General features: G+C 35.1%; 1 protein-coding gene across 10 annotated transcripts in view; it reads left to right on the forward strand.

The window, feature by feature from the left end:
* The window catches only part of LOC102509981 (neutral ceramidase), a 90,287-nt gene extending 79,340 nt beyond the window's left edge, over positions 1 to 10,947 (forward strand). For all 10 annotated transcript variants that reach the window (XM_032491403.1, XM_032491408.1, XM_032491407.1 and 7 more), the window contains 3 exons: positions 4,304 to 4,363; positions 7,062 to 7,150; positions 8,052 to 10,947. In XM_032491403.1, the coding sequence (XP_032347294.1) occupies positions 4,304 to 4,363; positions 7,062 to 7,150; positions 8,052 to 8,244 (342 nt within the window). In that variant the 3' untranslated portion in view covers positions 8,245 to 10,947. The remainder of the gene's footprint in view (positions 1 to 4,303; positions 4,364 to 7,061; positions 7,151 to 8,051) is intronic.
* Positions 10,948 to 12,508: the final 1,561 nt, after the last annotated feature.

The following is a 12,508-nucleotide window of genomic DNA, read 5'->3' on the forward strand; positions in this document are numbered from 1 at the left end:
CCAGGGATATATGGGTGTTTTGGGTCTGCTCTGTTCTCTGCTATGTATGCACATAGTATCTGGTCAGTTCAGGATAGGAGAAGAGCTTATTAAGACCGTGATAGTTATCTTACTTCCCTCCAAACTATTAAATCATCAACTAATCCATCATTTTAGCCACTAACCCTCAGTGTTTACCTCCCATGAAGATCACCACTTTAAATGGCTATGTTTTGAGTCAAGTGAGTCCTTCTGGCAGCAGCATAAAAGCTGTTGATTTCATGGCCTTCCCCACTCTGGTTGAACTACAGTACCACAGAGGATGAGGGCAACCCTGGTAAGAACACCAAGGATTTGCACTGTATTTACTCGAAGTTTAGTAGTTTTAATGAATAAACATTTCTCAACCAAAATGGTTCTTTTTGACAGTTTTGTCTATATATATAGTTGCTTTTTTGGGGGAGAGGACATATTGACCTCTTAACTGTGTTGTGTCAGAAAGGCCTATTCTATACCAGTTGGTATATTGTATCTGTAGTGGAGTTGTCTTTCATTGTGTAGTGTGAGTGAACAGGAAATTGCGATTGTAGGAAAAAAAATAAGAGAAAGAACATTTTTAAGGATTAGGACAATTTGGCTAACCAGATACCAGATATAAATTTTATTTTTCAAGTGAACCATGAAATTGTCTGCAGGGCTGCTTGCTCTTTTTAAAGGGTATGGTAATTTTTGCAGAAAATTCTAATTGATTGTTGTTGAAACATTGGTGAGATTGACTAATTTGGTAATCTCATTGGTGAAAATAAAGAGAAGTAAAATTAAATTGATAATAGTCATTCAGAGGAGTTAACAGAAAGGAAATAATTAAGCAGCACATCTCTGCTGATGGTCATCAATGATTCTGAATCCATGGAAGTTTTTTTTTTTTTTTAATGTTTTTAATGTGAGCTAGGTCTTGGAGGATAAGTAGGAGTTCACTGTGCCCATCAAGACATACCATCTCTGGTATAGACTATAGAAAGCTTAAGCTAGAGCAGCAGGTGGGAACTTACCTGTAAAAGGTCTTGTGTACCATGGTAAGTCATGCAAAGACATACTTGTTTGTTAGCTTGTAATTTAAAAAATACTTCTATTGTTTTATAATTGACATATAATAAATTACATATTTAAAGTGTACAATTTGGTAAGTTTTCACTATTAAGGTCACTTATTTCTTACTTCTGTGTCACAAGTAATTTGTCCATTTCATTTCATCTGTCATTTGATTTTGTGGGGAATAAAGTCATTAACAATTTTTCCTTATTATCTTTTAAATATCTGTAGAATCTGTATTGATGTCACATGTTTTATTCCTGGTGCTGATAATTGTGCCTTCGGTTTTTGTTTTTTTTTTTTTTTTTTTTTTTTTTTTTTTTTTGATTATTCTGACCAGTAGTGTTCTTCCATTTCTCTCTTCCTGGTCTTTGTGTTTTTACTTTATATAATTTATGGACTCCGCCATGGTTTCTTCTTTTTACTTTATTTTTTTTTTAACATTTTTTATTGATTTATAATCATTTTACAATGTTGTGTCAAATTCCAGTGTTCAGCACAATTTTTCAGTCATTCATGGACATATACACACTCATTGTCACATTTTTTTCTCTGTGAGTTATCATAACATTTTGTGTATATTTCCCTGTGCTATACAGTGTAATCTTGTTTATCTATTCTACAATTTTGAAATCCCAGTCTATCCCTTCCCACCCTCCACCCCCCTGGTAACCACAAGTCTGTATTCTCTGTGAGTCTATTTCTGTCCTGTATTTACGCTTTGTTTTTGTTTGTTTGTTTGTTTTTGTTTTTTAGATTCCACATATGAGCGATCTCATATGGTATTTTTCTTTCTCTTTCTGGCTTACTTCACTTAGAATGACATTCTCCAGGAGCATCCATGTTGCTGCAAATGGCATTATGTTGTCGGTTTTTATGGCTGAGTAGTATTCCATTGTATAAATATACCACATCTTCTTTATCCAGTCACCTGTTGATGGACATTTAGGCTGTTTCCATGTTTTGGCTATTGTAAATAGTGCTGCTATGAACATTGGGGTGCAGGTGTCATCCTGAAGTAGGGTTCCTTCTGGATACAAGCCTCTTCTTTTTACTTTAAACAGTAGGTTTTTTTTTAAAAGAGATTTAAATAATGAGAGAAAATATTATATTTACTCACATGTTAACAATTTCTGGAGCTCTTCATTTCTTTTTGTTGATCAAAATTTCCATCTAGTGTCATTTTTTTTTGTCTGCTTAAAGGACCTCCTTTAACATTTTTATTCCTTATTTTACATGTTGAAAATGTCTTTATATTACTTTTTTTTTAAAGAATATTTTTTACTCTTTATGGAATTCTTGATTAGCAGTTTTTTTTTTCTCTACTACCTTACGATGTTGCTCTGCTGTCATCTGGTTTGCATCGTTTTCAATGAAAACTGCTGTCATCCTTATGTATATTCTCCATATAATAAGTCTTTTTTTTCTCCTGTTGTTTTCAGAATTATTTTTTTCTTTTTATTTCTAGTTTCAAGTGATTTGATTTTAGCAATCCTAAAATGATGTCGTTTTCTCTATGTTTCTTGTGCTTAGGGTCCACTGGACTGCTTGGACTTGTGGGCTTATAGTTTTCAGTAAATTTGGAAAATTTTGACATTTATTTATCTTTTTCTGCATTTCTTCCTCTCTCCGATCTTTTGCAAACTCCAATTATCCATATGTTAGGCAGCCTAAATTTGTTCCACAGCTCACTGCTGCTGTATTCATTTTCTTCAGTCTTTCCCCCTGTTTTAAATTTTGTATAATTTCTATCGAAATGTCTTCAAATTCAGTAATCTTTTCTTCTTCAGTGTCTAATTTTTAATTCCATCCAGTGTATTTTCTTTACAGTTACTGTAGTTTTCATCTCTAGAGATTTGGATTAGGTCTTTTTTTTTTTTAAATATAAGTCTTCCACATGTCTACTTAACATGTTAACTCTTTCTGTTGGCTTTTTGAACATACAGAATAGTTCTAAGAACTATTTTAGTGTTCTTGTCTACTAATTTTATCATCTACTTCATTTATGGGTCAGTTTTGATTGAGAGTTTTCTCATTATGAACAGTGCTTTTCTCCCTTTTGTATGCTTGATAATTTAGATGTTAGGTATCATGAATTTTATCTCGGTAGTGTTGATTTTTTTCTATTCCTGTAAATATTTTTTAGCTTTGTTTTGTGATGTTATTAAGTTACTTGGAAAGAGTTTGATCTTTTGGGGTCTTGGCAAGTTTTTAGGCAGGGAAAGAGCAACTGTTATTCTAGGGAAAATCCTTCCACCATACACTTGAGGTAGAACTGTTTTGACTTATGAGGTCTCCTTGTCCAGCTAGTGGGAAGAGAAACTTTTCACAATTCTCTATGAGCCTGGGATTTTCTCTCTAATTCTTTTAAATGATTCTTTTCCTAACTTCAGGTAGTTCCTTTACATGCATGCAGAGCTAGAGGGAGCGTTCGTCAAATCTCGAGAGTTGTCTCTCTCTGTAGCTCTCCTCTCTACGGTCCTCTATTTTCTCTGTTACCCTGCCCTATGAACTTAAGACTACTTGGCCTTCATGGACTCCCACACCTATTCCTTTACTTAGTAGACTGCCTAGCTTTGCTTGAATTCTGCCTCCTTGTGCTGTGGCCTGTAAACTCTTGGAAGGCATTAAGCTGGGACAGTTGTAGGGCTCAACTCTCATTTTCTGTTACTCAGAGATCAATGTTTTCATTGCCTGATGCCTACTTCTTAAAAACTATTGTTTAATACATATTTACCCAGTTTTTAAAGTTGTTTCAGATGGGAAGGTAAATACACACACTGTCAATCCATCTTGTATCTTATATGCATAAGTGTAAGTGCAAGTATAAGTTACTCATGGAAAGTTTTGACTGTTTTCACTTAATTCAGTCCATCTCCTGAATGTGTGTGGGAGGGAGGTGTAAGAAAATGTCAAAGGCTGATGAAGTCATTTGCTGTCACTAATTTGTTATATGCTCTCACTAATCTGAATGATAGCTCTATATCTGAATCTACTAAAAGTAAATTCATTGGCCAAAAATTTCAGAAGTAAGTTGTTGGTCAAAAATTCCTGTGTCCATTGGTATAAAGGTATTTTCTCTAATATTCTAGGAAGTAAACTCACTTGATTTAACAGAATAGAATCTATATGGGTACCCAGACTCCTGGAACATTTCATAAATAATGGCCCAAATATGAGCACAGCAAAAAATACTTTTATTAGAACTCATAAATTGAGTTTTTATTTTCAGGGAGAAGTTGTTGAAGTTATATTTGTAGGTGCTAACCCAAAGAATTCGGCAGAAAACCAGGTAAGCATCAATGATTATTTTTGCAAATCCAGATCCATGTTTTAGCCTTTAATTCATTTGACTATCCCCATGGAGGTTAGAAACATAAAGATAAAATGTTCCAACTTGCTTTACATCTTATTTTGTAGGGGTGAAAAATTTTCAGTGAGAACAGTTAATGTAGAATTGAGTATGGAAAAAAAAAGCCCATGGGAAGCATTTAATTGACTCTACTTAGGACCACGTGTAGCACAGTGCATGGAGAACCTCATTGTCTCTTGAGAAGACATAGATTTGAATACAACCCCATTTACATATTCCAGTTTTAAAACTCTACTGAGTTTGGTAAAATAGTCAGATGGCCAAGATTGAAGTGTATCTTTGGCTCCTTCCATTCCTTTGCTCCTTTCCTGTACTATAGCAGTCCTGCCTCTGGTGCGGTCTCTATTGTTTTGGAATGATCATGGTTCCCTGGGTGGATGCTCTGCTGGCTTGGAGCCCTGTCCCCTGTGCTCTACTTTTTCTAGCATTGACCATTTCCCTACTCTTTGCTACTGGCACAAATAGGGTATTTATTTACTAATCTTAAAAAATGATATGAGAAATAAAATCCAATGTAAAAATGGTAGAGAAGTGCTTAAAACAGAATGTGAAAGTACTTCTCTTCATAAAAATTTTCAGAGGTAATCACTGTTAACTGTTACATATCATTTCATATTTTTTGTTTTGATATCCATATATATGTATAAATATATATGATAAAGTACAAGTAACATATCTATGAATAAAGTGAAGTAATTTTATTTCTTTGTAACTCCATTAGTATGTTATTAAAACTACACAAGCAATAACTAGATACATTACAATTGCAAAAATTCAAACAATAAAGACATATATAGAAGAAAAAGAAAGTGAGTCTATGAAAGTGATTTCAAGGTCAGATTTTTTACTATGACTGAGAATGCATTCACTCTATCGATAAGCCATTCTTCCCAGAGCCCGTTGTCACTTATAATCCAAGATACCTTTCTTTCAAATGAGTCTTCCCGTTTCTGTTCATTAAAATATGATTATTGCTCTGATAAAAACTGTGGCAGTATGACAGTGTCAAATATATTGGGGAGAAATATTCTATTGCTTGGATAGTCAACATGCACCTGTTTAAAATAATTTCTCAGGCATTCAATCTATGCCAGAATATTTACATGTTTATATTATTTTCTGAAGAGTGTTGTAGCAAAACTGCAGGATTGATTGTCATCTGATACCCTTACGGTGGGAAAATACTATTATCATTATTGCCATGGAGAACAGGAGACTAAAATGCTTCAAGAGCTATAATGAAGATAGAATGGCTTTCTTAGAATGTTCTGGAACTTGGCATGAAACAATTTCTGGTACCCTTTATTATGGGTAATCATCACACTCTCACCACTGTTTATTGAATGAGTACTATTTGCAAGTGCTAGGCCAAGTGCTTTATATACATCATCACATGAATCTAATTTAATCTTCACTATTACTCAATGAGTTACATTTTATTATCCCTAATTTACAGATGAATAAACTGAGGCCTAGAAAGATTAAGTAATTTGTACAACTAATTGTGTATCTGGAAGAGATTCAGGTTGGGAGGCAGGGAGAAGATAGTCACATAGTTCACACATTCAGCATCCTAGACTTGTTCTCTAATCTGCACACTAGACCTGTACATTGGGGCCCACCCTATGTCCTACTCCATCTAGGGACTCCCCAGTGTCACCGTCCTACATGGTCACAAACAGTTCTCTTTACAAGTCACTGTGGTTATGAAAAGTCCTTTATGGAATACAATCCGTCAATTGAGTAATTAAAGAAGTATTTTGAATAATCCTGTGGCCCAGTGGTAAATAGGTGATTCATTCAGCAACTGATTTATTTGAACACCTGTAAATGACAGACTGTAAAGGGCTGTGATGGATAAAGGTGAACTAGACACAAGTCCTGTCCTTAAGGGCCATAATGTAAAGATTTTTACAGAAAATTGGGAGATGTATGGCCTTTGTATCTTTTAACTTGTTATATTACTTAAATCAGTGCTTTATTTGAAGCTGAATTCTTGGCCTAAAACAAATTATTATAAACCAATATGGCAAAATTTATTTTCCCCTGAGAAAGTAAAATCTGCTTATTATGTGATTTCTAAGAATCTGTTATGACAAAATATAAGGATTAGTTTCAGCACCCCAGGCAGTAGGAAAATTTATGCATCCTTTTCAGTTTTTTCACTCGAGCAGGTATGTTTACTAATAATTCATTTACCTGGAGATGGAAAGATGAGGAAACTTTCCCATTTCCCCTCCTAAATCTTGAGGTGACTAGAGAAAGTCTTGGAATGTAGATCAGTCAACATGTCCTGAAAAGATTTGACTTAAGCCTTTTCTGAATCTCAAGTTTTACTTTGTCTCTTCTTTGCTCTAATTTCCAAAATTTGCTATCAGCTTAAATTAGGCTTCTAAGGAAAAGTCATGGTTTTTAATAGACTGGCTGAAGTAACTTTCCGGAGACATTGCATAAAATGTTGAAAGGAAAAGCTAAAAATTTGGATGAAATTCTAATATGTGTTCCCACTAGGTATTGGTTGGTTAGCATACAATCAACAGGGGAGTATGGAGTATGAATAGACAGGTTTCTTCTGCGACTATGCGGTGTCTGATCAGTCATATTAATTGCATTTCAGACGCATCAGACCTTCCTTACTGTGGAGAAGTATGAAGCCACATCAGCAACATGGCAGATAGTGCATAATGATGCCTCCTGGGAGACTCGGTGAGCAGTCTATTGAATATTTTGTCTTTTAGGCCCTGAAAAGAGTTAGTTAGTAATGCAGGGAAGACAAATGGGAAGACTGGCTCAATATGGGGTATTAATGATATCAAATTCCCAAAAGAATTTTGGCCATATTTTTATTGAAGTATAGTCAGTTTACAAGGTTGTATCAATTTCTGGTGTACAGCATAATGCTTCAGTCATACATGAACACACATATTCATTTTCTTACTGTTTTTCACCATAAGTTACCAGGGGGGAGAGGGAGTGGGAAGGGATAAGTTGGGAGTTTAAGACTTGCGGATACTAACTAATATATATAAAATAGATAAACAACAACTTCATACTGTAAGCACTTACCACTTTTAAAATTATTTGGTGGTTTACTTATTTATTGCTTTCTTCCCACCCTTGCCCTAGCAGAATATAAGCTCGATGAAAGTGAGTGGACCATGTTTCACTCACTGCTGTATTTTCAGTACCTCTAAGCACAGAGTCTGGCACATTAGCTCATTAAATATATATTAAAAAAATAAATCTAGGTGCAAAAAGAAGTGTCAAGTTGAAGCAGAGGATGATAAGGGCTAAAAGGATGCTATAGCAGATCTAAAGCAGGAGACATCTTGTATTCTGCATATCAGGTAAGGCTAGCTGGGATAGAAAGAATTTAGGTAGTTAGAAAGGCAGAACAAGGAAAGATATTTCTACAAAAGGCTTTCTTCAAGGTCTGTTTTTAGAAAGTATTTCTAGCTGTTTTGTTCATTGCTGTACTCTCAATATCTAGAGCAGTGCCTTGTTTACGGTAGGCACTCCACGCATATTCATTTAGTAAATAATCCTACCTTTTTCTAATCACACATTTGTAAGAGTAAAATTGGATTTGTTTGTTTCCTACCAACAGTTTCTATTGGCACAAGGGATTACTGGGTCTTAGCAATGCAACGATACAATGGCACATTCCAGATACTGCCCAGCCTGGGATCTACAGAATAAGATACTTTGGACACAGTCGGAAGCAGGACTTACTCAAGCCTACTGTCATACTTTCATTTGAAAGCACTTCCTCCGCTTTTGAAGTTGTAACTACTTCGTAAAAAGTTGACCAATCATTTAAAGAGCAGCTGTGTTGTCAATTTATGATTCATATGACTGATTCGATGCAAATGTAACCTATCATGATGACCTCTATAATTGTCCCTGTTTGGGTATGGAGAGTTTACTGCTAATAGGACAGAGGGGTGTGTGTGTGTGTGTGTGTGTGTGTGTGTGTGAGAGAGAGAGAGAGAGAGAGAGAGAGAGAGAGAGAGGGAAAGAGAGAGAGAGGTGTAGCCCACTTACCTTGCTCCCTTGGGGTCCTGTGGCTATTTAAAGAGACAGTTCCCTTTAATATGAAACCTCTAAATGTTAGTAAGAGTAGTTGAAGATGTGTGAATAATGTTTAAACTATTTATTTATACAGTTATGGAATGTTAGCACTGAAAAAGTTGAACGAGGTCATCTAGTTTGATCCTTCATTTTGCAGATGGGAAAAAATGGTTTTATGGATTTAAAATTAGCATAAGGCTAGGACCTTTCCCCTCAGTTACATTTAAAAAAATATAAACATTGACCATAAATGTATAAGTCCAACTGGAGAAAATTAGCATGCCAGTTTTTCTATTCTGAGCATACCCTTTCAAAGCAGTTACCTTAGAGTTGATATGCCTAATTCAGAGTTTTGTTGATGCTCAAATCATTTCTGGTATTGCCTTCAGAGCCCAATTATGAGAAGGTCAGAGTTGGAATAGTTTGGTCATGCCCTGTGTTTCCCTAAGTGCTCTTACGCCACTCAGTTGTGTGTTGTGTTCCCGAGACTTGTTCTAAGCAATGTTTTCACTAATCAAATTCACCCCAAACCCACAAAGTTTTGCTATTAGTGTAGAAATTAAAATGACAGTGTTACTGGCTTGGAAGAGAGTCCTCAAAGAAGAGGCGCTAAAATCATTTCTCTATTTTCACTTATTTACTCACTCACGGACCCAGTCAATTACAGAACGTTTATTAGACTCTCATACCCCACGTGGTACTACTGCCTGGCCCTGACAATTAGTGTGATCACATTTAGGATGAATGTATAAGTGTCAAAAGGTGACTGCTTTGAAGGAGGAAATATTTAATTCAATATATAAATTTTAGGCAGGTATTTAAAAATTAGTAATCTTTAAGTCACATCTTGTATATCATTTGTGTTGGCTACTCTAATTTGGGGGTAAAAATGCTCTAGACAATTTGGAAGAAGCTATTTTCAAAGTTATCTTGGGGTATGATGAAATACCCAGTCTAACATCGCAAAGAATGAGATATGACACACACTCTGACATCGATTACCTGAAAGTACTAATTGCATTTAAAATTATCCAAGTTAGCTAGGAGCTCGCAGCTGCAATGTAAATTTCTAAAAACTGAGCCATGCTTTTGTATGTGTGTAAAGGTTTTAGCATTTTAGGGAAATAACAACTTTTATTTCAAAAAAGCTTGAAAGTTTGAAAATCGTAATGATAGTTATGATGGTAATACTACCATCCATTTATTTAAGACTGAAGTGCTATAAGGTATTGGAGTGAACCTGGGGTATTTTTTGATGCGTCTCCTCTAGAGGCTGTTTCTATGGAAGTTAACTGCTGGAGAATTAGGATTTCAATGGGTAATGATCATTTTTCCTGATCACATCACAGTATTTAGGGTAAAAGTTCAGAGGCCTGAAAGAGCAGGTGCTTCAGAAAGTAGTGGGTCCCAGAAAGATAAATTATGTTAGAACTGATCATAGATTCTTAAAAGTATTTCTTATGACTCAGGGGAGTTTTTGAATTATCTTTCCATCACCTCCATGCCTTTCACTGAAGCTTTCCTCAGTCAGCCTGTGATTCCCTATTGTTGACTTGCAACTGTGCTGAAGCAGGCATTGTATTGCCTACTGATAATCCTTTTGCACCCCACCCGCTGCCACCAGTGCTCCTGGCCGCCCCACATAACCCACAGAAGCATTTTTTCTCACTGGCTGCCACTCTTCCAACCACTGCAGTTCCATTTCTGCAGTTTGTAGGTAAAAATAAGACCAGATTCCTACATCACAGATACTATAGTTACTCACTTGAGCATTAAAGAACACCACGAAAAGGCTGATCTGATCTGTTAATATAAAAACAGGGATCCAGTCTGTGTCTGTGTCTGTTCCTGGGGCTGGCTCATTGGAGTCCAACCATGTGGAGAAAACGGAAACTGGTCAAAAATGTAAGAAAGGGGGTTGGACTGGTGGGAGAACTCTTTTGGAGAAGATTTTGTTTCTCATGTCAAAGTGTCCATATTTTATTGTTGTATCCTGTCTACTCTCGTTTTAAGGATGCTATGACTTCTTCTAAAAGTACTGAATGATCCGTCTATGTTTTTCAATGAATATTATAAAAAATTGTCAGTATTTAATAGAACGTTAATAAATTAATAATCACATTTGGGAGATTATTTTCTAATGGGAGGTGTCCACAAATGAACACTTTCTTTCTTTTTAAGAGATGGAAGATATGGTGGTAGATTCCATGAAAATCAAGTTGGAAAATGATTATAAATGACCTCTGTAAGTAACCACCCAAACATAAGGGAACCACTTCATCAGTTCCTTCCTGCTCTACAAAGATTTACTGCTAGCAAAATGTATATGGTTGATATTTTTTACTACCAAGGCAACTGGGAGTTTCCTAGGTAGGTAGTTAATTGTAAAATTATTTTATGAGCTAATTCTGAACAAAGAGGCCAAGAATGAATAGACTTGTGAATATCTTTTCTTGATTTACCCTTTTATGCGTCTCCTCTGATGTAAGCAACACACTGTTCTTTTTTAATATTAACACATAAACTTCACCTTTAGCCAAAAGATTTCATCACTAGATGATTTTTTCATGTCTTTATTTCTTCCAAATAATGTTTTTGGTTTCATGGTATCCCAATATGACATGCTGGTTTATATTGGCTTTTGGAATTTCACACCATGCATGATACCAGAGAGGGAACTGTGTGCTGTCTCCCACACAGTTAGAATGCATTCAGCTGTAAGTAACAAAATATTCCTGATCAATAGGGGTCCAAACACTAAAGACATTTACAATCTCACATAGCAAGAAATCTTGAGGAGACAAATTCAGTTTTGGTGCAGCTACTCAATGATGTCACTGGCTTTTTCCTTAACATCATCTGTAGTTCTCAGGCTTGTCTCCTCAGTCAACAGGTGGCTACCTCATGTCTTTATATAATTGTTCATAGCAGCAGCCAAGGACAGGAGAGTTCTCCTCAGAATCTCTTTGTGTCCCATTCATCCTCCTTTTTATGCTATAATACCAAAATTTTAAATATAGAGACTTTTATACTATATTTACTAGCTGGTAGAGTTGGCTCTCCATTTCGTTGTTCTTTTTCAGTATACCCTTGGATTTTCAGGATTGTTTTTTCTTCTGTGTGAACTCTATAGTTGACTTGTTTAAGCTCCTGAAGAAAATTGAAGATATTTTATTGGTATTCATTAATTTTATGAGCAGACTCAGGGAGAATCAACATTTTTATGATTTTTGAATGCTTCTATCGAAGAACATAGTAGGAATTTTTATTTTTCAAGTCTCTTTCAAGTATGTTGTCTAGTTTTCCTCAAGAGTTTTAAACATTTCTTAAGTTTATGTCTCGCTTTTGTTGTTGTTTTTCTCTTTCACTGTATTTTCCAACAGCTATTGTTCTTGTAGGTGAAAGCTATGCATTTCTGTATACTAATTTTATATCCTGCTACTTTACTAAATTTTCTTATAGTTTGTAGTGGTTTTCCATTGATTATTTTGGCTTTTCTAAATCTCTCCCTTTCTGATTCTTGATTGCTTTATCTTGTCTACTTGCATTGGCTAAGTTCTTCAATACAGTCTTAAAGTATAAGGACAGATAAAGCATTCTGGTCTTGTTTTAGTGTTGCTTTATGTTGGCTTTTTGCTGAGGCATATATATTTATCAGGTTAGAGACTATACATCAATTCTTACTTTACTGAGTATTAACATAATTGGGTATTTGTTTTTGTCAGATGTCTTCTTGACATCTATGGAGTGATTGTTTAATTTTTCTCCTTAACTCTATTAATATGATGTTCCATATTAATGGAGCTTCTAATATTGAGCACCTTTGCATTCCTGAAATGAAACTCATTTTGTAATGATGTACTTTTTAATATGTTGTTGAATTCTATCCTCAGATATTTAAGATTCCTGCAACAATATTTATAAATGCTATCGGTCCATATAGTGTGTATGCTTTTAGTATTTGTTAGGTTGTAGTATCTATGTTATATTAAC

Source organism: Camelus ferus, chromosome 11 (genome assembly GCF_009834535.1).
Source record: "Camelus ferus isolate YT-003-E chromosome 11, BCGSAC_Cfer_1.0, whole genome shotgun sequence".
In the NCBI taxonomy this organism is placed as follows: Eukaryota; Metazoa; Chordata; class Mammalia; order Artiodactyla; family Camelidae; genus Camelus; species Camelus ferus.